Source organism: Rhipicephalus microplus, chromosome 9 (assembly GCF_043290135.1).
Source record: "Rhipicephalus microplus isolate Deutch F79 chromosome 9, USDA_Rmic, whole genome shotgun sequence".
Classification (NCBI taxonomy): domain Eukaryota; kingdom Metazoa; phylum Arthropoda; class Arachnida; order Ixodida; family Ixodidae; genus Rhipicephalus; species Rhipicephalus microplus.
The window spans coordinates 133,440,745-133,467,858 of NC_134708.1; the positions used below are offsets into that span (position 1 = coordinate 133,440,745).

Consider the following 27,114-nt stretch of genomic DNA (forward strand, 5'->3'; position numbering starts at 1 on the left):
CCTTCCAGGGGCGGCTCCGGCGCGCTCGCTAAGCCCGCGGCGGGAAAACTAACGACAGCGACCTTCGGGAGTGAGGCCACTGACACGCAAGCAAGGCTTCCCATCGACGCAAGCACGGACCCGGAGAGGTTCCCCGATGACAGGGATGAAAGCCAGAAGCAGATTTTCTTTGGATATACATGTGGTAGTCGACGGTCACCACGACGTTAGTGCATTATTGGACACAGGTGCACACTACTTGATCATGAGCGGGAAACCAGCAGTGCACATAAAGAAAGTCATTACGCCTTGGTATGAAGCACTAGTTCGTACTGCCGGCGGGCACGTAGTCACCCCAGTCGGCATGTGCACTATCAGAGTGAGCATTCGGGGATGTACGTTTCTCGCCAGCTGCCTCGTACTTCGTGACTGTTCCCGAGACCTAATCCTGGGAGTCGACTTTTTGGGGAAGCATGGCGCTATTATCGATCTTCGAGAGCGTACCGTGACGTTTTCAACAGTTGGATCCTTCGACAAATATGACCACATCCGTGACAGCACGTTTCGCGTTTCTGCCGGCACCATCACGTTGCCTCCGCGTTCAAGCGTCCTAGTTGATGTGGTGTCCGACAAGTTACGGGATGGTGAGGTTGTCGCCGAAGGCAACTTGGCGCTTTTGTTCGCGCTAGGTGTCTGCACTGCACGCAGTCTCGTCAGCCTTTATGACGGACACTGTGCCTTACTTGTGACTAATTTCAGTAGTGAGTACCGGCACCTGTTTTGTGACACCACCATCGCTTTCGCCAACCTTATCGCAGACGTTTCTGAATGCTTCGCATCTACATCAGTCGTTGACGGGCTTCGACCGACACCAAGCGACGTGACTTCACTAGTTGCAAAAGTTGATGTTAACTCGACCCTCTCGAAACAACAACAGACCGAGCTACGTGAACTGCTATATAAATTTAAAGAGTGCTTCGCGTCCACCTCAAAGGTTCGTCAGACACCAATCACCAAACACCGAATAATTACGTGTAACGATGCCTCGTCCATAAAACAACACCTTTACCGCGGTTCAACAAAGGAACGTGACGTGATAAATGCTCAAGTCGAAGAGATGTCGCTAGATGAGGTTTTCCAAATTTCGAAGAGTGCCTGGTCATCACCGGTCGTGCTTGGAAGAAAAAAGACGGATCACTGCGCTTCTGCATGGACTACAGGAAACTTAACAGCGTGACTAAAAAAGACGTCTGTCTTCTGCCCCGCATCGACGATTCCCTCGACAGATTGTGGCGGGCCAAGTATTTTTCATCGATAGACTCGAAAAGTGGCTTCTGGCAGATCGAAGTTGATGAACGAGATTGTAGAAAAAAAAAAAAAAATGCGTTCGTTACACCGAATGGCCTATATGAATTCAAAGTGCTTCCCTTCAGCCTCTGTTCTGCACCTGCGACATTCCAGAGAATGATGGACACTGTTCTTACCGGCCTAAAGTGGCACATGTGCCTAGTTTATATTGTAACGATGTCAAAACGGAGGTCTTGCCGCAGAGATTGAGACACCAGAAGCAGGTCGATCTTTTTTTAATTAGAACTCACAAGTGAGTTCTTCTTTTTCGTCCATTTCGTAAACCTTCGTGGCACATGCACAACTGCCATCGTCTTTCTTGAGCAAGCACGTGACATTTGCCTCCCCCCGAAAGAGGCATCGTCCCGATGGGCACCTTAGGTGCTCTTCCAGGCGTATGAAGTGGTCATACGAAAACGGTAACCGGTAGCTAATTAATTCGATAAATACGGTTTCATACGCACGACGTGCACGACTTCAGGTAAATGCTTTTGGCGCTTAGAACTACAATCAGTGTCGGGAACAACTTCGTAGTTCACGTTGTTCAAGCGTCGCGTGACGCTGTATGGACCAAAGTACCGTCTTAGCAGTTTTTCAGACAGTCCACGTCGACGTATCGGAATCTAGACCCAGACTTTGTCGCCTGGTGTGTAGCTAATAAACTTGTGTCGGGTGTCATGGCATTGTGCATCTTGATGCTGCTGATGACAGATGCGCACGCGCGCGAGCTGACTGGCTTCCTTGGCGCGTCTACTTGGATGTCGTCACACTCATGCGGCAACATGGCATCCAATGTTGTCGTGACTTCGCGACCATAGATAAGACTGAACAGTGTCATTTTAGTGGTTTCTTTTCGAGCGGTGTTATAAGCAACGGTCACGTACGGCAATATCTGAACCCAGTTTTTACGTTCCGTGTCAACGTACATGCTGATCATGTCTGTGAGGGTCCTATTGAGGCGCTCCGTCAGTCCGTTTGTCTGCGGATGGTATGCAGTTGTTCTCCAGTGAGCTGTGCCGCTGAGTCTGAGAACCGACTCCAAAAGCTCTGCGGTGAAGGCAGGTCTTCTGTCTGTGATCACTGCTGTCGGAGCGTCATGCCAAAGGACGATGTTTTCGATGAAGAATTGAGCGGCTTCTGCTGCTGTGCCGTGCTGCATAACTTTAGTCTCCGCATAATGGGACAGGTAATCAGTGACCACAATAATCCATCTGTTCTCTGTTGTGGAAGTTGGAAAGGGACACAGGAAATCCATTCCAATCTGGGTGAACGGCTTTTCTGGTGCTTCGACTGGATGTAAAAGACCGGCTGGCTTGCTGGGAGGCGCTTTGCGTCTTTGGCAGTCGGTGCAGGTTCACACGTGATAGTTAATAGCAGCACGTAACTTTGGCCAGTAGTACTTGCATCGTAGTCGGCATAATGTTTGGGTGTAGCCTAGATGACCAGAAGTTGCTTCATCATGGCACGCTTCCATAATTTCTTTTCGAAGAGAGGCAGGCACGATGAGCAAGTGCGGGTTACCGGTTGGTGAAAAGTTTTTTTTATAGAGAACATCGTTTAGCAAGCAAAAAGATGGCAGTCCTCTAGCAAATAACCACGGCACGTGTTTACGTCATCCTTCTAAATATTCAATGAGTGGTAACAGCTCAAGGTCACTGCACTGCTCTCGTGCAATAGTGGCCGTGTTGACAACTCTCAAGAATGCCGCGTCGATGTTTTCGTCATCAGGAGCGACAGTTTCCACTGGCGACCGTGAGAGACAGTCGGCGTCGGTGTGCCTCTTCCCAGATTTATAGACGACAGTCACGTCGAACTCTTGAAGCCTTAGGCTCCAGCACGCCAAACGGCCAGATGGATCTTTAAGGTTGGTCAGCCAGCACAAAGAGTGATGGCCGCTAACAACCTTGAAGGAGCGGCCGTACAAATACGGACGAAATATGATGACTGCCCACACCACGGCGAGACACTCCTTCTCGGTGGTCGAGTAGTTCTCCTCCGTGCGAGAAAGAGTTCTGCTGGCGTAGGCTATTACTCTTTCACAGCCGTCTTGCCATTGCGCCAGAACGGCACCTAGACCTACATTGCTGGTGTCAGTGTGAAGTACTGTAGGGGCATCCTAGTCGAAGTGCGCAAGGACTGGAGGTGTTTGCAGGCATTGTCGTAGTTCATTGAATGCCATTTGCTCCTTTTCACCCCAAAAGAAGGGGATGTCCTCACGTGTGAGTCGTGTCAATGTTGCAATAGACGAAAAGTCTTCAACAAATCGCCGGTAATAGGCGCACAACCCTAAGAAGCGTCTCACAGCCTTTTTATCACGTGGTGCAGGAAAGTGTGCGACGGCGTTTATTTTGGCCGGGTCAGGTCGAACACCCTCGTGACTGACGACGTGGCCTAGGAAGCTGAGTTCGTTGAAACCAAAATGACATTTTTCCGGTTTTAAAGGCCGGCCGAGCGTATGGCTTGGAGTAGGGTGAATAGACGGCTGAGATGTTCCTCGAATGATGCTGAGAATAGAATAACATCGTCCAGATAGACCAAGCATGTTTGCCACTTCAGGCCTGATAGTACGGTGTCAATGAGACGCTGAAAAGTGGCTGGCGCCGAGCACAACCCAAAAGGAAGCACCTTAAACTCGTAAAGGCCATCAGGCGTCACAAAGGTTGTTTTTTCACGATCTCTCTCGTCAACTTCTATCTGCCAGTAGCCACTTCGGAGGCCCATTGAAGAGAAATAGCGCGCATGACGCAGCCGATCGAGTGAATCGTCTATGCGAGGCAGTGGATAGACGTCTTCGTGACTTGGTTCAACTTCCGTTAATCAATACAGAAGCGCAAGCTGCCGTCTTTTTTCTTGACCAAAACCACGGGGGACGCCCAAGTACTTTTCGAAGGTTGTATGACGTCATCCACGAGCATCTTCTGTACACTTGCTTCTGAATCTCCTCGCGTTCTTTCGGAGCCACACGGTGGGGGTTCTGCCGAATCGGTCGCGTGTCGTCTTCAGTAATAATGCGATGCTTAATCAATGGTGTCCGCTGGACCTTTGACGTACGCGAAAAGCAGTCTTCGAATTGGTGTATAAGTCCAAGCAGGCGTTTCCTATCAGAGGGCGGTAGCGTGGAGCAGATGTCCACCAACAAAGTTGTCGAGGCAGGGACAGCTGCATCGTCTGGTTGCAAAGCAAAGCAATCCCCGGCTTGGTCTATATCGTCGAAGCAGGCAATTGCGGTACCCTTCTGGATTTGACGGCGCTCGTTGCTGAAGTTTGTGAGGAGCACTTCTGCCTGTCTACCAGTAAGCGTTAGGATGCCTCTCGCGATGGAAATGCCTTGCGTGAGCAAAAGAGCGACTATGTGCTCCGCTATCACATCTTTGTAGCAAGGCCACCCACTGGACACCGACGCAAGGCAGCAGGATCTCGGTGGGAGCGTCACATCGTCGGCTATTTGCAAACGGCCGCGTAGTTCGTCGCTGCTGTCGTTGACATACGGATGTGCGCAAAGCGTCACCATACGTTGAGGGATGTTGAAACAGCGCCATGATCTCGAAGAAAATTTATGCCCAAAATTAGCTTTTTACAGCAGTCTGGCAACAGGACAAAAGTGGCCACAAAGCTAGAATCCCCAATGCGAAGTCGAGTGATGCATTTACCCGTGGGAGTCATCAGCTGACCACCAGCACTCCTTATGTGCAGCCCTGTCCACAGTGTCTTCACCTTTCTAAGGTGGTCGGCGAGTTCTTGTCGCATGATTGAGAACTCGGCGCCAGTGTCGACCAGTGCTGTAACGTGATGTCCTTCAATGAGAACGCCAAGATCAGCACGTACAACTTTACCAGCATTAGTATTCATCGTCGTATTCGTTGTGGTTGTCGTCATATCTTCTTGCGATGATACAAGGAACTTTTCGGTGTCTCGACGATTGGCAACTTTGCCCCCGGAAATCGCAGCTGTTAGTTTCCCTGGCGCGGGCTAGGCGAACGGTCTCTGGTGACGTCCGCGTAGCTCTGGGGGAAGTCACGGGGACGTGCAGGAGATGGAGATCGCCAGCGACGCGGTGTAGTTGCTTGGCCAGTCGACAGTTGATCGGCATCAAGGGCACGACGGTCTTCAGAGCGGAAAGAAGAGGGAGTAGAAAAGTTCCCAAACCCGGAATCGCTATGACAGCAATAACGGGCAATGTGACCTGGTTCTCCGCAGCGGAAGCAAATAGGTCGTTGGTCGGCCATGCGTCATAAGTCTTCGGCGAACTGGTGGTCGTCTCATGGAATCCCATTGCCACCAAGGTACGGTAGTGTGTCGTGGCTGGAAGGGTGTTCCCACAAATGACGGTGGAGCACGACGGACCGCATCAATGTAGCTGGTGTAACGGCTTGCCTCAACTCCTGGCGGACGATTTCGGTAACAGATGCGACGGGTGGTTGGGTAGGAGGAACCGAGAGGGCCCGAAGTTCCTCACACAGTATTTCCCTTATCATTTGTCATAAGGACCTTTCGCATACGGCAGTGTTCTGAGCTGCAGCACTTACTGCCGCGTAGTTCGGCAGGCGGTCAAAGTGCCGGTATTATTGTTGCAGTGCGCGCTCGATGACAGTCGCCTCTTTTATGAATTCATCTACTGTTGTAGGTGGATTTCGTACGAGGCCCGCAAACACTGGTTCTTTGACACCCTGCATTATGTGACGCACCTTCTTCGCCTCGGACATGTCAAGGTCAGCTCGTAGAAACAGACGGATCATACCCTCTGCGTACATGGCGGCTGTTTTGTTGGGTTTTTGCACGCGAGCCACAATCAGTTGCTGTGCGCGATCCCGTCCGCCCGAGTTCGAAAATGTGGCGAGGAGCTTTCAACGGAAATCTTCCCAAATTGGAAAGTAGCCTCGCGGTTCTCGTACCACGTGCGAGCGCTATCTTGCAGAGCGAAATATGCACGGCTAAGTTTGTGCTGTTCTTTCCAGTGGTTAGATACAGCGACCTGTTCGAACTGTTCGAGCCAGTCCTCGACATCCTCGTAGTCTTCCCGATGGAAAACTTTAGGAACGCGAGGATGTTCAAGAGTCACCTGCGAGGGAAGAGTGGTCTGCGATGGAACGGTAGCCGTGGATGTGGTAGGAGCTGCCATACTGGTAAGAGGCGGAACGGTGCGGACTCCGGACTTAGGCCTAGTAGGCGCTGACTGAATCGGTGCACCGGAGTCGTGACAAGGGGCTGGGTCTCTGGACTAGGTGAACGGGTCCGAGCAAGACTGTCCTGCATCCGATTGTAGGCTCCAGCACCTCCACCAGTGTCACGACGTCAAAACAGAAGTCTTTCCCCAGACATTGAGACACCAAAAGCCAGTCGGCCTTTTTTTTAATTAGAACGCGCAAGCAGTTATTCTTCGCACAAGCGTAAACCTTCGTGGCACATGCACAACTGCCATCTTCTTTCTTGAGCAAGCACGTGGTAATATGGATGATGTTGTCGTGTTTTCTGCGACCTTTGAGGGGCACCTGAAGCGTCTGCAGAATGTGCTGGAAGCGCTCTGCTCTGCTAACCTGACACTGAAGCCAGAAAAATGCCATTTTGGTTACAAGGAACTTTCGTTTCTCGACCATGTTGTCAGTGCAGATGGTATTCGACCAGACCCTGACAAAAGTGCCGTCGTGGCCTCGTTTCCTGTTCCACATGATAAAAAGGCAGTACGTCGCTTTCTAGGGCTCTGCACGTACTTTCGCCACATTATAGCCAATTTTTCTAAGATTTCGGAACCGCTGACTCGACTCACTCGTGAAGATGTTCCATTGATCTGGGAGCAAGAACAGGACGCAGCTTTCTCTGAACTACGGGACCGTTTGCAAACACCACCAGTCCTCGCTCACTTTGACCAAGACGCTGATACTGAAATTTATACTGACGCCAGCAACGTGGGTCTTGGTGCTGTCCTCGTCCAACAACAAGAGGGCACAGAGCGAGTGATATCAAACACTAGCCGCACTATTTCCCGCGCCGAGGTCAACTACTTCAGGTCAGAGAAAGAGTGCCTCGCTGTTGTATGGGCCACGATAAAATTTAGGCCTTACCTTTATGGACGCCACTTCAATATAGTGACCAACCATCATTCGTTGTGCTGGTTAGCCAACCTATGGGATCCGTGTGGGCGACTGGCATGATGGAGTCTTCGTCTGCAGGAATACGATTTCATGATCGCTTACAAATCGAGTCGCAAGCACGAAGGTGCTGATTCATTGTCCCGTGCGCCTGTAGAAGTTTGTGGCCAAGACACCGAGGATGACGATGGTTTTCTTGGGGCCCTATCTACAACGGATTTATTACACGACAGCGTGCGGAGGACAAAATTCACGCAGTTATCGAAAACCTTGAAGGACGCAACTCTTCCATATCTCGATGTATTTCTCGAGGTCTGTCATCGTTCTGTCTGTGGGATGGAGTCCGGTATAAGAAAAACTCCAATGTCAATGAGAGAACATATCTTCTAGTTGTGCCAACTGACATGCGTGACAACATTCTTTTCGCCTGCCACGATGAGCCCACATGTGGTCACTTAGGTTCCTCTCGAACACTCGCTCGAGTTCGACAAGCGTACTACTGGCCTAAGCTTTCCGCATCCATAAAGCGATACGTGAAAAGCTGCTGGGAATGTCAACGCTGGGAATCTCCGCCACTAAAACCCGTGGGGCTTCTTCAATCAATAGAACCACCGAGAGTGCCATTCGATCAAATAGGAATGGATTTACTGGGGCCCTTTCCGCTATCATCTGCCGGCAACAAGTGAATCGTAGTAGCCACCTACTTTTTGACAAAGTACGCCAAAACAAAGGCACTACAACGCGTTACGGCTTCCGACGTTGCCCAATTCTTTATAGACCAGATCGTTCCTCGACATGGCGCCCCGTCGTGCATAATCACAGACAGAGGAACAGCATTCACGACCCAGCTCATTCATGACGTATTTAAGCTCAGCTACACGAGCCATTGCAAGACCAGGGTATATTAACCGCAGAGCTACGGCTTGACAGAGCGACTCAACAAGGCCATCGCTGACATCTTACTCATGTACGTAGATGTCCAGCTTAAGACCTGGGACCAGGTGCTACCGTACGTCACATTCGCGTACAATACTGCCGTCCAGGAAACTACGCGATTCACGCTTTTCCATCTTGTCTATGGACATGAGGTCCAGACCATGCTGGATGCGATGCTTCCACACATTTGCGACGCTTTGATCAGTCCTGACACTGTGCAGCTTACCCAGCAGCTCCACCAGTTGTCACGTGCTACAAAAGGTCTTCAACTCGGAAGAACTGAGCCGGCGGGTAGACGCACCGAAAACTGGCAAGATGGCTGCTTCAATAATCAACAACTAACCAGAGTGCGCGCTGCCGCAGAACATCGTCTTCCATTCTAGCGGGCAGCCATGGCTTGTGCTCGTTGTACCTAGCGGCCAAGTTGCTAAACTTGCTAAACCCCTTTGGGGTTTTTCCACCAGTGCTAAATATTCTATAGAATACTTGGCATTTCAAATATGTGCAATTCGATTTGCGAGAATATAATTGAATAGAACACTATTCGATTTGTTATTAGAGCTTTAGAACTGTTACAGACCCCTATCCCAGGGGAATTGAGGCGAGCCCGCCGTCTTTGCGCGGGCTTTGACGCCTCTTTCTCCGCTCTTATGTCCTGACATAGCCCCCCTCCTCCGTGGTCTGCTGTGCTGGGAGAGCAGGCAGTCACGTTTAACCCCTCTCACCCGGTAGCTACATCTTGCCACCCGGTAGCTATATCTTGCCGGTACTTAGCTACGTAACAGAAACCTGGAGACTTACAAAGAGGGTTCAGCTTAAATTGAGGACGACGCAGCGAGCAATGGAAAGGAAAATGGTAGGTGTAACCATAAGAAACACGAAGAGAGCAGAGTGGATTAGGTAACAAACCGGGAACCGGGATTGGGCGTGATTTGCGACGGCAGTGGCTGTCCATGGTGTTTCCCATGCAGCGCCTCTTGCAGCAGTGCCCCTCGCGGCATCAGCATGCAGAGGGACCCTCTCTGGTAAGGGAAATGTCAGAGAGGGTTCCTTATGGAGGAACCCTCTCTGACATTTCTTTCTCTGAGGAGGGCTCCAGAAATTTCGACCACCTGGAGTTCTTTAACGTGCACCCAAATCTGAGCACATGTACGAGCCTACAGCATTTCTGCCTTCAGCAAAAATGCAGCCGCGGCAGCCGGGATTACATCTTGAGATTTGAGGGTTAGCAGCCGGATACCTTAGCCACTAGACCACCACGGCTGGGCTGTCCCAATGTTGCATTTTACAAACTTAGGTTACAAGTGCAAATCCCCTTTGAGGTCATAAATGTCAAGTCGACCTTCAGATAGACAGTGAAAAAAATGAAGGGATTGGTTGTGACATTGTGCGGGAGCCACGTAATACTGCCTCCCGGGCCACAGGTTGCCGACCCCTGGTTTAGAGTATAATTACGCTTTAGTTTGGTGCCTGTAAGTGCAAGCTCAATGATAAGGTTACGATAGTGTGCCGCTCTTCTTGCGAGCATCGCAGGCATATGTTTCAGATCATCTGTATTGCAGCACTTCAGACATCGCGACAAAGAACATCACGGGATGATTCTTTGTTCTTGCACTCAGGCATGGCATGCTTCGAAACATTGAGGAATGCAGCCACGCACACTGCGACCAAGTGTACACTAGTCGGAGTCGGGGCTGGGCCTAGCTCTATTCACGGCGCCTACATGACAAATCCGAGCCTTGTGGGCACGAGTATGGCTCTAGCGAACATGTGAAAGCAAAGAAGCCGCAGTGTGCATTGTAGCAAGCAATGAATTGCATCGCCCGCTGGCTCCTCGCAACTGAGGGTGGGCCTTTTACGCATCACGAGCCAGACCCCCCACCCCTCTCCAGTCAAGCTCGTTGTGCAGCGGCCTCTTGGAGCACTGGTGAAAGTGGGTTGCAGTTTTGTCCATCATCAACCTAAAACTCCAGACCAAACACTCTGCACACTGATTTATCGCTGTTTTATTTATTTCCCATGAATATAAACTGTTGTGTATCTTTTTTTTTGAATTTATAATGCTTCAAATAGAAAAATTCCAGTACGAATCAAATTAAATAGGCTATATTCAAAAAGTATTCAAAATGTTAGCACACTTCTAGTGATGAGATATAGAGTGGGGCAGTTGCTGGGATCTCTGCTTTTGCTTGTGTTTGTGCTTCATTTTAGTGTTGTGTGATGTCATACAGGGAGAAGCACTTTGACTAATTCCTTTGCCCTTGCAAACAAACAACTTAGCCTCTTCACCTGGGGCTGGGGAGTGCATGGCCAGCTCGGGCACGGCAGCTGTGCCGACGAGAGGCATCCTCGGCCAGTGGCCAGCCTGGCTGACCATAAGATCATCGATGCCTACGGGGGCTGTGGTCACTCGGCAGCACTGACCTCGGAAGTGAGTCGACCCCTCCTTTCCAATGCCCTACACAAAGGCTGTGAAATGCTAGAGCTATTGAGCAAAATGTCAAGCAGGGTGAGCTTGGAAACATCTTTACCTAGTTACCTGCTGATTAGTTTATTTGAAATCGCTACCAGTTGCTTTTTGGTTGCGAATGCAGGATTGTGAAGTACAAAGAAAATAATGTGCTTTAAAAAGGCTATATCAATGCTGTGGGGTTCACAAAATGAGCCTTGTTCGTGGAACACACTGACACAGTCGTGCAAGAAACTCGGGGACATTTACTAACCGCTTTTACATCACGTTGAGCTTGCCAGCTGAATTGAACTACTAGTAACTTCACAAATAGTTGAATACCAAATCCAATACAATACACAAAGCACATAATATGCACAAAACAATATAACACATACAATGTATCACGAATGTAATGTCAACCCAACATTCAACTCGCCACGAGGGTCCATGACCCTGCAAACCATGGAATTGTGCCCATGGACCTCATTGAGAGCGGTCTATTGCCGACCATGCCTAGTCCCAAAAGAGAGAAAGTTCTCTTTCACAAGCTCACGGATAACCTTGCTTCCCACCAAGCAGCATCACTGCGCCAACGCACGCCCACCCTGCTATCTCTTGCTCAACAATGCAACTAACCACGCTAACTATGACTAATCCACAGGACATGTGTGCTATGCGGGGAAAACAACCATACAGGAGGGGTGATAACATTTTCACAAAGTGAACTGCATTATGCTTGGCAGAAAACAATCTGACAAGAACACCTATGCACAGCTCAACAGCAGAACAGTGTCAACGACAGTGGATGCAAAACAATCAAAAAAGGGTGTGTGCACAATTTGAATAGACATGGCTTTGAATTCACTCAATAAATTCAAAATTACATATTTTGCTTTCGAACGATGCGCAACAGCAGTGAGAACGAGTCGATAGAGTGCTCCATAGTAATTTTTTTTAAAGCTTGTTCCAGTCATTTCTGCTTCTTGACAAAAAGGAAAAACTATGAGTGTTGGTGTGAGAATCGCTTACATATGCATACATTTGATGTAAACTTTTAAACCTGCCTATAACGAGGCTCCATATAATAAATGCCTCGATATAACGAAGTTTTGATATTTCCCACCGTTGCTGCATAGAAGCACATGTATTTGCGACCTCTATGTAACAAAGTAACAGTGGGAGACAACCTTGATATAACGAATTTTACCCATGGATAATTTAAGAATTTTGCTCCTTATTTTGGCGTTTTGGTACGAGCATGCATCTTCCGTGGCTGCTCCACCGTAGGCGAAGTGCGAAGCGGTGGCAGAGCGCATGGCACACGTTAGTTAGAGCGCTCGTTAGTGCGCGCTGGTGAGCATGAGGCGGGCAGGCGGGCCTGCAACCCATAAGCCGGCGTTGCTGCCGTTCTGACCTCGGAGGGCGCATACGCAGGTGTGCACCCCACTCCCCTTCCCACTCCGAATCAAAAAGAAAACTACCTTTGCGCATTGGCACTGTCAAAGTTACTTGACTAGGTTGGGCAGTGCCAAGCTTTTAGTTAGTGTCACATATGTACGGCCGGCTCTGCATATAGAGGGCGCTTTACCGAATAGTTTCCACAACATCCGTGTCTGCGTCCGTGTCGTTCACTCCTCGTTTTTGACACCGCGCGCGCATGCATAGTTTCATTGCGCGCACATGGTGCGGGCCCTGACAATGTTAAGCTTTGCTTTTTTTTATTGCAATATCAATTAGATGAACAGTCTCAGCTTAGCTCGTCAGGGTGCGCCAGCGCACACCTTGACACCAAAGCGTACTTTGCCCTGCGAGTGGAAAGGTAGATGCTTGTTCGCTCGCACTTATCCTTCGGTGGAGAGAATTGCACGCTTTTGACTTTGACCGGAACAATTGCGTTTAGTTGCCAGGCACACAGAGATCACTTCACTCGCTGGACAGGCGCCGTTTGCTAAAATAGTGTGCTTTTCAAACACAGCGAAGTAACAACGGGCACTTGTTAGTTTGCACTCGTATCTGTACCTGTGATTACGTTTTGTGCCTAGTTTTATCTTTATTGCGATAGCAATGATATGGACACTCTTGGCTGAATATAGCCACTGGCGTCGTTGTCGTCGGCATTGCCGTCAATCGCTGTATATGTATACACATCTATATATATGAAAATGCAAAAAAGAAAAATAATCCAGAAAAAGACTCCGGCACGCGAAATCAAATGTGGGATCTCTGTACCGTAAGGGTAAGGTATTAACCACTGAGTAACAGAGGAGCACGTTCTTGAATGTTCAAACGGCGAGTTATTTATATCTACCATTTACCTCTGGTGACGGGAATCCCTGGGAGTGAACTATTATGTTTTCAACATTACTAGCAAGATGGCGCAATGAGCGCGCGTCGCCACATTGTCACGTCCCGGAGGCGAGCACTCTCATCTTTCACGGGTACTTTGCCCTGCGAAGAGGAGAGAGGGACGCTCACTCGCATGCCCTTATCTCTGTGGTGGGGAGGATCGTACGTCTTGCCTGGCTATGGACTTTCACCAGAATGATTCTGTTGCAGTTACCGGGTGCACAAAGGTCACTGCAATTGTTGCACAGTCTTCATTTGTGAAAAGGCGCGCTGTTCAGACGGAGTGAAGTAACAACTGAGACGCTTATTCGCATTCATCTGTACCTTTGAGTAGGTTTCGTGCGTCATTTGTGCATATGAGAAACGTGGGGCACGTTTCGATCTGCTTGCCATTCTGCGGGTGACCTTCAAATTTGTTGCTATCGCGTTCATAGCTTCGCCTTTACACCAAACTCGGGACTTTTTTATTTAAACAGTGCACTATGTGTCAAGCAGTAAACGTTGTTAGTTCACTCTAGTCCTGTTTATATTGTTTTCGTGCGTCATTTGTGCATGAGCAGCACACTGCACATTTTGATCTGCTTGCTGTTCTCAGCGTTACATTCCACGTTGTTCCACGTTGTATATATTGCTTCAATCTTGCCACGAAACTGTGACTTTTCTTAACTTTGGACAACCGTGTCGTCACCACCGAGGGGATGTCAGATTATGCGCTGATGGAAACTCTTCGAGGCCGCAAAAAATTGTTATGTTATAAGTAAGGGCCAAACCTCATAAGCGCGAAAATGCACGCGACAGCGACGAGCGACGCTATGAGCGACGAAACAGGGCGTTCGCACGACGTGTCGCGTGCTTGTTTTCGCGCGATCGCTCGGTTCTCCAGATTTGGAAACCGTCGCTCATCGCCCGGAAGTGCTGGGCTCAAGCAGCCAATAGCGAAATACCGGAAAAGACAAAGACTACATAGGTGCACGTGACGCTGCCCGAGTCACGTATGCGCAACAAGAAATAACGCAATGTTTATTACGCATGTGCATATAAAAAAGTGCTGCAAGGCAATAATAAACACTTTCCATTTCATTACACAACAATATATTTTATTTTTAAATTGCATACCGCTCGCTCCGTGGTTTTCTTGGTGCGAGTAGACGGCCTCATGCCAGCAACAGTGGAATTCGCTCGCCGAAGCCGTCGCGTGAATGAGTTTTGCCTGCGCTAGCGACTGATCGCGCGAAGCCGATCTACGTCGTGTCGCTTGTCGCTGTCGCGTGCATTTTCGCGCTTATGAGGTTTGGCCTTAAGGCTGGCAGCGAACTTTTTTGGATCTGATATCGCAGAAGTCGTACAAAACGCTGGTGTGAGCGAATATGGCCGCTCCAGGGAGAAGTGCTCTTTTCATACAGTTCCTTTGCGTTGAAAACGCACTGATACTCGCCAAAATAGCAAGTGCACCAGTGATCGCGACTGCCCTTCGAATCCTAGTTCGACGGCAGTTCTAACATGCGGGAGATGTTATGCACTTTGCAGGCGATAGGGATGGGCCAACTCATTTGATCTCTGCTTCAGCAGTGTTCCCGCGCTTTTACCCGCTCATGAAAAGTTACAATGTGCAGGGGCATGTTATCAATTTATACTTATATATATATATATATATATATATATATATATATATATATATATATATATATATATATATATATATATATAAATATAAATAACATGGCAGCAATGACGAAAACCCACCGAGTGTGTCCATATAATTGCTTTCACAATAATAATGCAGTTTTTTAGTGTATAAAGTATTTTTTGCTAGTTCTGCTCTCAGTCTCCCTATGGTTTAAGTTGCGCAGTTATTTTTCTAATTTTCGTACCGAACCTGCATATACCGAAATCCTTTTTATAATGAATTTTTCTTGGAATTGATCAATTTTGTTATATCCACAGTGCGACACAGCTTCATTACTTTTGGCCAGAGATTCTTTCCCTGTGTGTACATTGTCACAGGTTAAAACGCGACACCAAAACTGTAATAATTTGTAGGCACAATCACGCAAGTGAACTGTGTCCCATTTCTCCAAAGGGGGTCCCTAAAGCTGATGTTGATCCTGATGTCAGTACTTGAGCTGAAGTTATTCTGATGTGACACAAACGACAGATGGTGGAGATGAAAGTTCACATGTGCATTACTTTGCCCTAAATTGTCACCTTTTAATCTGTACACCATTGCATTGCTTGTGAAATCTCACTCCTATGTGTTTATGCGCCTGTCACTTTTTGTGAGCAGTGACAGTAGGCATCCTTTCATATGTGCATGGGTGTGCTTGAGTATAGTGTCTCCAGAGTGCCCTTTCTGACATTGTCTGGCTACAGTCTTGACTTTTGATGCAGAAAATATAACTCATTACCATTTTTGGGCTTCTGCTCTTGTAAGCAAACTAACACTATCAGTAAATTGAAAAGTATTTCTTTTCCATACTCGGGTACTGGAAGCTTAGTGGCTGCTGACAGAATCAGTGTTTATTTAGTTTTGCGGTGATTGCACTCTTGTGCTAACTGCGCTGTAGTGTGCCAAATTAGATTTGCTTGATCGTCCTGATTGTATAGATGGAAAACGCCCCAAACTGCACTCAAGTCTCGAATTAGGAGTGTCTGTCATTCTGCAATAGCCACACCAGCATGTCAAAAGATGTGCCACTTGTTCTCGGGGCCACCAAAGTTGCGACCACATACATAGAATTATTTTAGTAAATAAACAGTGGTCGGGCATGTGTCCCAATTAATCTATGATGCTATTCTTGGCACCAACACAGCTTTTTTTGTGCAAGATGGCTTAACGGCAAGTTCCCTCTTTGCAGCGACTTGTGGCATGTAGGCCCATTGGTACTGTGTTATTGTGGCGGCGATTTATTCTGTGGACATCGTCTGTTCAAGAGATGCTGCTGATAGCCAGTTTCAACAGTTACACTGCACGTAAATAAATCAATTTTCACTTATAACTGCACGCGTGATGCCAAAATGTCTTTTGTGTCTATTTCTAGACATCACGATCATATTTGCTGTGCTTTGGATCCACAGACGAGCATGTGAACGGTGTGAATGCATTGATACTTTTCCTCAAGTATACTTTACCAGCAGCCCTTCATCCAGAAGAGCTTTTTCGTGATTCTTTTCATTAGCACGTCTGCCTTTGTTATTGCTCTTGAGGTAATGGCCCCAAAAGAACCTGCTCTTTCAGGCTCGTGAGTGCTAGGGTATGGATTTGAATATTTAGTGTTTTTTTTTAAAGATGCCATCTCATTAATAAAAGCATGTCTCCTATTTGGAACAGCTGCAAACTGTTTTAAGCTGTTTTTAAGCTTTCAGTAGCAGGCCATTGCTGAAGTCTGTGGTGTCACAAGGCCGACTGTGAAACAGCTACGCCATGTTACACGTCCGCCCCATGTTTTCCAGGATCAATAGCTGGTGGTTAAAAAAATTATGTATCATCAAGGTGTAACATCATCATTCATTGCTTTGTTCTGGAAGAGGGGAGAAGGAGGCTGCATCGCTCGAAGGACGCATTTTCTCGTGCATGCGATCTCGAGGCTTTCCGAGACAGCCCGTATAGGTACTTGCAGTGCTATTAACATCTGCGTTGCATTTAGAAAACTGACAGCACAAAAACCGCTTCAGCACCTGGAGTGGCCATAGTCCTTTTAACCAGCATTTTGTTGAGTTATGCGAGATCGGGTACGAAAGATACAGTTTGTTTGTTTAACTTAAGCTCTTGGCAATGAATGTGATACAAACAAATTTTATTGTTATACCAAGTAAGGCTTGACATCATCCGTGAGGAGCGCTGGTGAGCAGTGAGTGTTCTAACCATTTGAAAGGTTAGAACACTCACTGCACGCACAAAAAGCTTGCTGCACGCGCTGCGTTTGAGATACGTACGACAACGGGGATGACTAGAGTACCCTGGAGCACGTCTTGTGCGCCAATACATGTACAGTACAAACAATGCGTACGAAGAGACCTCCAAAATGACGTGACGATGGTGTTGCCGCCTTGAGGATAAAGGCTCAGTGCATTCCCTCTATACGGCCGCTCCAGGAAGCGAAGCACTTTTCGCACAGTCTTTTCGTGTAGCTGTCTGTGATGCTTGTCGAAGTAGCGTGCTTGCCAGCAATCGCAATCGTGTCCTTAATGTGAAAGTTCACAGTTGCTGCTCTAGTAACAGCCTCTCCCTTTTGCTTTCCTTCATACTCCTAGAACACAGGTGGGGTGTTTCCTTTCTGCCTGAGCAGCAATTGATAGCAGACCTTGCATGCGAGCTGACGTGATCGCATGCGCTTTCCATGCAACGGAAATAAGTCGGCTCTTTTTATCTCTGTTTCAGCCACGTTTGTCGCCCAAGCTCGCGTGCTTTTCACCATGTGTAGGGGGTGTTATTTATTTGGACATTACACAAAACGAGATGGCAATGGCAAAAAAAAAAAAGCAGTCGAGAATGTCTTTTAATTGCAATTGCAATAAACACAAAATAGCTTTCATCTTCGAGTCATCTTAGGCGAATGTATAAGTTAACCTGTGACGTTGTTTTTTTTTCATTATTTTCTAGAAGGCTCAAGGAGGCTTTTGGTATACAGACAGAATGCCCTAGTCATATAAAACATTGCTGCAAAAGGAGTACGAAGTTTGTTTAACCATGTATATCACTTTTGAACACACTTAGTAACACTTTCGTGGACACTTGATTGAAGCGTATCTCCATATCTGGACAACTAAACGCATGCGCAAATGATAGTCTAAAAGCATTGTGACAATACTCTGGCTCTACGACAGAGAGGCCTCAGAGAGTGGGGGAGCTTGTGTCGGAGGAAGTTGGCTTTATGAGGCTAGCTAATGACGTTATTTTACGCCCAGCAATATGATTGATCACGAAAAAAAAAAAAAAAAACCTCCTCTCGTGGAGTCGTCTTAGGGGAATACATTTTTGACAGTGTCGGTCTTTAGCATTGAGGCATGTTGCAGCGTTTGTCTACCATGTCTGTTGATAACCACATAGGTGTATTTAGAATGTTTTTTCATAAAATACAAGTTTATTGAGCATATATTTTTTTCTTTGCTACAAAAATAATCGCTGAACAAGTTGTTCTAGAATGCTCAACTGCATGACACCATAATTCTTGCCTAGTCGAGGGAAATGGGAAGTACTCCTAAGATTATTGTCTCCATGAGATTTTCGATGAATCGAAGTATTTTTATATTTTTACAAGAGCCCAAAAAATAATCATTCATGTCCTTGAACATAGATGCAACTTGCATATTCAGTGTACGCCAGGATAATAAATCAGCTGCTCCAGAGTGCTCGCAGATGTAAAATTTTCTTCTCCAAAGTGAAAATTTTGCTTTTCCGAAAATTGCTCGAAAACAGAAGACCTCGATAGTATCACTAGTTTTTCATTGGTGAAGTCTAGACACCTGCTGTTGTAAAGAAATGTACATGTACACAAGTATTCCTGTCCATCCTGATTACTTCTTTGTCACTTATGCCCTCCCATTTCTTTGAATCCATAAGGTGTCAACTCTTTTTCTCCTTTACCTGTTCCCACAGAAGCGGTACAGCAGCGGTGCGCTTAGGAAAATGTGTCTTGTTACAGTGCTTCTGGCCCTTCCTTTCCTTCCTACATTTCTGTTTTTCATGATACATTTGTCTACTCAAACGGCCATGAGACACTTTTGTACTAAAGAAATCTATTGCCTCACGAATCAGCGGCCACAAGGATGTTTAGAATCTGTCAAGTACAAGCAGATTTAGAGAGATTTGTTGCACAGTTGATCACTTTCTCTCTTCCCTCATTCCAACGAACGTGCTGGAAGCTCAGCAGGAAGGGATTGCACAAGGGGAAGAATGTACATCTCACGCACGTCATGACCTTTAGCACTTTCTTTTCCTTCCAAGGCATGGCTTACTGTTAGTGTGGATGCGAGTGGGCATGCGGTGACATTTTGCTGTAGCCACGGTAACTATGCAGCACACGATTCTCAAATCAGCCAACAGTCGTCAACTTGCGTATAGGCTGCAGTAATTTGAGTATGTACTATATGACATCATTTGTAGAGAGGAAAGGGAGCGATTTTTGGCTGACCTTCTGAATTTACTGTAAATTGCAGATCACATGCCACGCTATAATATTTAGCTCATGTACTCTCGGGAGCCTCGACTACTGACCGGCAGCGTTTTCTGGCCAAGTTTTCTGACCAAGTTTTCTGACCAAGTTTTCTGACCAGCACAAAGTGCGGCGAGGCCCTTTTAATAGTTGCTTGAAAGCACCATCAACATGTGATTGAAGACATAATGACTGACTGGAGGAGTTGGTGATTCATGTTACCTAATAACTGAGCAAGAACTGCGAGAATACAAGGACAAGCTTTCATTCTTGTATTATCAGCCCTTGTTCACTTACACGCTCATATTTCCAGGTGCTTAGATACCTTGTTAAAGCATTGAATACAGAATGTTTGCATGCCATTGGTCACACGCTAGATTGAGTCTTCTTGAGTACAATTCTACAGCCACCTGTATGATGTATCTCCGTACTTGCACAGGGTGTGGTGTTCACCTTTGGATGCAACCTTTTTGGCCAGCTGGGACTGGGCCGTACACCCAAGAAGAGCAACCCCCAACGGCTTGACCTCAGCGAACCCGTGCGACTGCTCTGCTCGGGATTCTTCCAAGTGGTAGGCCAGGCGTTTCGCTCACTGTTATGCCTGACCTGGCTAGGGGAACAGAGAACAGGAACACAGGGGGGGTGTCACCATTGCAGTACTGCTTTTGCTTATTTTTTTTGTGGTGTTGCTGGAGAGAATGTGGATGCAGTTTACACACGTGGTAGTGCAATGTGGACAAGGCAGATTGAATGGGACAAGACAAAGCTATGTAAGCAAGTTCAACTGCTTTCTTGGGGGTAGGACACTCTGTATTAGTATTCGTTCGGAGAACAGATAGCAATGCAGCCTTCAAATGGCAATGTGCTTGCTCTACTCATACCAGGATTGGCAGAGTGGCATGCATTGTGTGTAATGTATAAGCTAGTGCGAATTTAGGTTTGAATTGAATTCGAAGCGAACAGTGGTTTAGTTCAAATAATTTCAAATGAAATTCAAACTGTATATGTCGCATATTATAAAGAAAAATGAGCATATTTGTCATGACCCAACTAACCAGCACAACATTTTTCGAAAATGGATACAAGGCAGGTGGAAATTTCATTCTTTTTGGCTCAAGGGAAGTGGAAGCTTTGAATAGGGGCAGGATTTGACTTTGAATAGAATGCGAGTGGTAACTGGAATGTAAACATTAGACAGAAGTCGGTCTGGTTTGGTCGGTAAACTGAGAAACACTACTTTAACTCCAACCAAAGTAAAGTACATGAAAACAAGTAAAAACCCGACATTTTAAAACTGACTTAGTTCCTTCCTCAGGGGGGACTGTGGCCACGTTGCAGCGGCGTCTTAAAGGCACTCACGCGGCGATTAATGACCCCACGCTTTGTTGCGGAGCGTAGTCCTGTAAAATATGTGACGTATGAAAGCTTACTATACTTAGATAGTATAAACCAGGGTAAAAAGTTTTTAAACTAAAAATGGGAAGAATAGAAGCGGGGATAATATGTTAATTTAATCTTTAAGTGGGCCTCTGCGGCAGTGCAAATTAGCCCTGAAAAAAGTGTACTCACGGTACAGCACTTTTCTACTGCAGTGAAACCATCTTTGCAGGAGGAGTACATGCGGATTAACACTATACATCTAGGCGCTCACTTCGAATACTTGGAAATTTTCCAAAACTTTAATTTGAATTGAAGCAAATTTGAATGCATTAATATTTATTTAAATATATGAGGTGCTCAAATATTCGCACAAGCCTAGTAATGTAGTGTGTAAAGCGGCCAGGTTTACACGAAATGGTGACCTTGCAAAACCTCAAGTACATCCTACACAGTTGCATACCAGGATTCTTGGACTTCTGAATTGTGTGAAAACTTCGAACTTCTTTGTCTTTGATGTATGAAATGTCTCAAAGTTGAAATTTTTCAAAGTTGCACACAACTGTGAAGATTCTTTATTTTTGTTTTAATCTCATTAGTGTGCTATATATAGAACACAAAGCGCCATGTAAATATTTACTCTCACAGCTGCTAATCTGCTAATCCTGTTTTGTGTTGCAATTAAGTGTGAATGTTAGTGTTTATCCCTATAAGAGTAAAATGGATGTTTGAAGAGGTAAAGCATTCTTAGACCTAAGGTGTCATTGGAGCCAACCCACTGTGATAGCCCTTATTTCTCTGCATATACTCCTCGTTGGACAGCAATCCTTGCCTTCACATGGTCTTGACTGTGAAGGCAAAGCACACAGCTGGTGTATGATTGAAGCTAGGCAGTGTCGGATTCAACAGATGTTCTGCACATATTATGTTGTGCAGTAAAAGCTCATTAATTTGAACACGAAGGGAACTATAAAGTTGTTCTAGTGAAGTGGAGTTTCAATTAGCGGGCGGGTGCTAGAATGAACGCACATTGTGCCACACTGTATGGCCAGAACATAAAGAAGCCTCCTCTGGAATCGTTATTGCGAATTAGGCCCTGTGGGATTCTGAGGCATGCCTGCAACTATTTTACGGGCATTTTGGCCATACTGTAGCTACTCTTGCCTCTTCCAGTGCTCTCGCGATAGGGCGTGGTGTCATCTATCGCCACGCACCGTCACGAGAGCACTGCAGGAGGCAAGGGGAGCGGCAGTACGCCGAAAATGCCCGAAAATGGTCACGGGCATGCCTCTGATGCCCACAGCTCTATATAAATTAAGTATAGTAAACAGCATTAATTTATCAGCCTGTGATGCGCCGGAAACAAGCACTAAGATGTATTCATGTATGAGCTTTAATACAATGAAAGAAAAGAAATCAGTAACTTGCGTTTGCTTGAACTTCTGTTGCCACTCAGTGAGCTCCAGTGCAGCATCGAAATTCTGATCTGCTGAGAAATGCTGCTGTTTTGTGACTCTAGTAAATTTGGTTTTGTTTTGCAACACATTGTGATCAGTTTGGGCTGACTTCTGCGACAAGCGATGAAAACTACGGCTTCCCTGTTTGAATTCTATTGTGGATATCGACGCGTTCAAATTAGTATAGGAAATTTTCCCCTGTAGGACTGTGCTGGGGCAAGGGTGTCAGTTCAACATAATTGTATGTTCGAAATGATTCAGTTTAAATAATGGGCTTTTACACTGTTTAGATTTGATATGGATTGCACTAATGCATTAAACTGCACAAAAGCACTGTGGGCAGTAGTGAATGAACATGAAACAGCGCACCTGGACAGGACAAAAAATTACCAGAAGCACGCATACACAGTACTGACTAACAACTGAATTTATTGTCATGAGACATAAAAAAAAAAACGAGAGGAAAAAGAAAAAGGAAGGACGAAAAACCTACGTGATCAGCAAAGCGAAACGCCCCCTCTAAGTAATAGTGAACTGAAGCTCAAGTTTGCGAAGCGATGACAAAGCCACGCCTCTCCCTGGTGGCGAGCTCTGGAACACTTGAGGAGAGACGCGGGAAAGGTCGCAGGCGAGTGAGTGTGTTTAGCCGAAACAAAATCTTGTGCGACATGCGCGCAACGCGTTCTGCAGTCGTTGCGGGGAACTTAGGTGCCGTGCCGTCAGCTTGGCACGCTAGAACGAGACTCTCGCTGTGCAAAGTTGCCTTTTTGCAATGGAAGAAGCGGCCCAATGGAAGCGTCGGCGTGGTCTGAAGTATTGTGTTGTGGGCTGCCACAGCAATGCAGAAAACAACAAGGGACGCTCTCCATGTGTAAAGCTGTATAAGTTTCCCATCTACTCACAGCCGGCAAACACAACCGCGTTCGCGAAAGATGAAGCAAGCATGACCCGGGAACCAGAAAAAAAATAAGGGGGGGGGGGGGGGCGAGAACTTCAACTTGTTTCGCTGTGGTTAAACTTAGCTTGCTGCTTTGCGGCAACGTCAGTGGGTCATGCGCGGCACGGAGGACATGACTCTAAAAGTTCTCGGACATTTTGATGCCATGACTGTATAACTTTAGTTTTTGTTTATTTTTTCAGCATGCTGCTAATGTTTGCATATGACAGTACACGGGTGCTATTGCTAGATACCACACCAAAACAACAATTATATGGTTTCCATATACGCCAACACAGCACATCGATAAAATACGCGGCTTCATGTCGGCAAAATAAGATTTACCTCGAGGCATACGTCATACACGGTATTATCATGGAGGACCCGAGAAATCTATTACCCAGTGACTCGGGTGTCCTTGTCTTCCGTCGTCTGCTCCACACCATAAACTTGACTAACGATCTTTACTCCTTTTGTTCGATTCACTTCTCGGATGTGCTTGTCCAGCTCAAAAATCTTTGTGAAGCCGTATTGCAGGCTGTACATTGTGAGGGGACTCCAATGCAGCGTGCGCTCTCTGCACGAACACGTAAGCGAGCGGCAGAGCATTGGAGTGAAGGGAAAACGCGCCATCTACATCCCCAATTTATACTTTTTTACCAAAGATGGCGCTGCCTGTCCAGAGTCGCAGCGCCACCATGCGTTGCTTTGGCTTCCTATATGTTCTCCACCCTAGCACCTGCACTCTTCTCTCGAGAAAAGAGATCCCTTTTTGCGAAAGGGCAACAGACGGAGAGCTGACACATCCTTATTTTTTTGTGAATTTCGAAGGCTTCTTGAAGCGCTTGTCTCCCTCTGAATATACACACACACTAGCTTATCGCGTTGCACTTTGCAAATGAAGGTCAGCTTGCGTAGCTATGGTGGTGCTTTCAGTAGAAGTTAGGATGTCACACACATGTTCATGTAAGCAATCATAGAGGCAATGCCCCATTAATCCTACATATGAAAGTTTGCATGACAATGGGATATCGTGCACCATATCTACTAAAAGCAGGGTATTTGTTTATTTATTTATTATTGCAATAGCAATTATATGGACACTCTCGGCTGGAATTTGCCGTTGGCGTCGCCGTCACTCACCGTATATATATATATATATATATATATATATATATATATATATATATATATATATATATATATGAAAATGCAAGAAATAAAAAAAGAAATAAAGAGAGACTTCGGCACGTGGAGCTGAACTTGAGTCCTCTGAATCTGAGTGCGAGGCGTTAACCACTGAGCCACTGAGGAGCTTGTCCTTCAACGTTCAAATGACGAGCTGTTTATATCGACCACTTTCTGCTGCTAACGGGCTTTTCGGGGGGAATTATCACGTTTTCAGCATTACCAGCTAGATGGCACAATGAACACGCGTTGCCACATTGAACGGCGGCATGCTCTAATCTTCCACCCGTACGTTGCTTGTTTAGAGGAGAGGAGTGAAGCTCCCTCGCACGCCCTTGTCTAATGGTGGGGAGGAGGGGAGGATCGTACGTCTTGGCTGGCCTCGGGCTATACCTGGAACGATTCGGTTGTAGTTACCGGGTGCACAAAGGTCACCGCAGTCATTGCAGTTTCCGTTTGCGAAAAGCGCATGCTGCGAAAAGCGCATGCTTTTCAGACACAGCGAAGTAACAACTGAGACGCTTATTCGCGTGCATCTGTATCTGTGAGTACGTTTCGTGCGCCATTAGTGCATGAGAAACGTGGGGCACATTTCGATCTGCTTGCCATTCTGCGCGTGACCTTCCAATTTGTTGCTATCGCGTTTATTGCTTCGCAGTTGCGGCAAAGCTGTGACTTTTTCACAGGTACTGCAGTCTCCTTATGGGATTTTCGCAGGATAGGGATACCAATTGAATTTATGACTAGTAGTGCTAACAAAGAAAATAAAAAAGCATGAAAAGAAAAATACATGTGAGTACAGTTACTAAGATAATACAGATATAAGATGAAATATGCTTCAAGTGCAACTTAAATAATGCATGAAGTGCATTGCAATAACCAACTATGTTGTCCACTACTTGTCAACAGAACGCCATCTAGCGTGAGAACTATGCAATCTCCTTTTGAAGGAGAGCAGTCAAAGGGTCACTGACACAGGCCTTTACTTTCTTGTTGATTGGGAAAGCTTCGTATGTTTCATACTTCACCGTTACCTTGATTGGACATGTTTGCCATCGATTTAGGGCACGCACTACGGCTCGTGTTCCTGTAAACTGTCGTGTCTTGGTTCTAAAGAGCTTGCAAATTAAAGAGCTTTCTCTGCAAGAGCTGTGCTGTGTGTTCTTCTTGTTCAGCTGCTTTTTGTGAAATACTTTAGAATCTTGTTGATATGTTCATGTAATGTATGTTTTTAGTGCCAGTTAACGCAATATCGTTGTCAAGTGGAACTGTGCAATGTTCTAGCTTATTAAGATTGTATTCTTTCCCTGCTAGCATGTTTTCTTCTGCATTGTTTTTGTTAAATGTATGAACGAAGCTGTGCTGTGATGCCGTTTGTGCAGCTGGCGCTTCTGTCATCAGGGCGCCTGCTGACATGGGGTGCCAACCCTCAGAGCCTGCGGCTGCAGGCACAGTCGTCGCGTCGCTCGCGCCTCCAGGCGGTAGTAGCACAGAACGAGCTGCTCTCCTCCCTGGCAGGGGGACCCCACGGGGGAAACCTGCGACACCCGGCATCGGCTGCAGCTGCTGCGGCACTGCCCGCACCCGGCACCAGCCCCATGGCACAGGTATGTCGACGGTAGTGGTGGAACACCAAATGTGATCGTTGTCCCTGGATTTAATGGGGTTGCGTGGACCTCGCTATGACCAAGTGAAGGGAAAAAAAGAAATGTTCTTGCTGATGTGCCTCGAGCGACGTGACACTCTTCTTTTACGCTGCAGTTCCCACTGCCATAACAGAAATCTGTAATCAATTATCAACAAAAATACAAAATAAAAATTCAAAATATATTTTAGGAGTTCTCTGTAGATGTAGTAGACACTGTGCAAACAAAAAACAAAGAACAAAAACAATAAGAACTGCAAACATGCCCTACCAGACATAACCATACGCAGATGCTCACTGAATACACCTTCTGTACCGACTGTTTCAAAAATTCATTTTTTCCATTGACCATAAGAGAATGAAATAACCTTCCCTTACATATCATAGAAAGCACACAACTAACACAGTTCTTAACTGCACTTGAAAGCGTACCTTGAACCCTGTCAGACAGTTCTTTTTTGTTGTTGTTGTTTTCCCCCTTCTATTGATGTATGAAACTACACCTGTCACAGTTCTTCATGCATTGTCTCTCTTACTTTTTTCCTTTCTAATACCAGAAACCCCACAGTATGCATTTGTCGCCTCGCTCTAAAGCACCACTGTATAAAAATGTTTACACCATAATCTCAGAATGCTTTTTCTTTTTCTCTTTTTCTCCTTTTTTTTCTTCCCTTGCCTACGGTTTTATTATGCGAGCCTGTTTTCTTTATATTATTGTGCCACTAATCGCTGTTGTGTTGCGCTTTTTTTATATTTAGTTTTGTTTTCATTGTATCAATATTTGTGTTATGTTGTATTCAACTATTGTATATGCCCTCCTGCTATGATCCCTTTGGGATTGGCAGTATTTACAAATAAATAAATAAATAAATAAATAAATAAATAAATAAATAAATAAATAAAATGCAAAATAAGAACAGCTGAAGCTAATGAAAACCAAAATAAAACAGAAAAACTGAAAGAAAAAAAAAGAGTAGTCTGTAACCGTACATACATGCATGCCTCTCTCAAATTTTTTGCCTTAGTATATTGCTAAATAAAAATGTGCACACAACTTCAGTCGCATTTAGCTTTAGGAAATATAACCATTAGTAACCTTTTTTTTTGCATCATAACAGATAACAAAAAAAGCACAGGCACGAAGGCTAATAATTAGGGGCGTGCAAATATTTGAAATTTCAAATATCTTTCAAAAAATGTCTGCTATTCGAT

General features: G+C 46.1%; 1 protein-coding gene across 1 annotated transcript in view; it reads left to right on the forward strand.

Moving 5' to 3' along the window:
- Window positions 1-27,114, forward strand: part of LOC119163078 (uncharacterized) — a 224,752-nt gene that overhangs the window by 131,329 nt on the left and 66,309 nt on the right. The window contains exons 20-22 of the mRNA XM_037415012.2: window positions 10,629-10,779; window positions 19,738-19,869; window positions 25,640-25,864. Coding sequence (XP_037270909.2) covers window positions 10,629-10,779; window positions 19,738-19,869; window positions 25,640-25,864 — 508 coding nt within the window. The remainder of the gene's footprint in view (window positions 1-10,628; window positions 10,780-19,737; window positions 19,870-25,639; window positions 25,865-27,114) is intronic.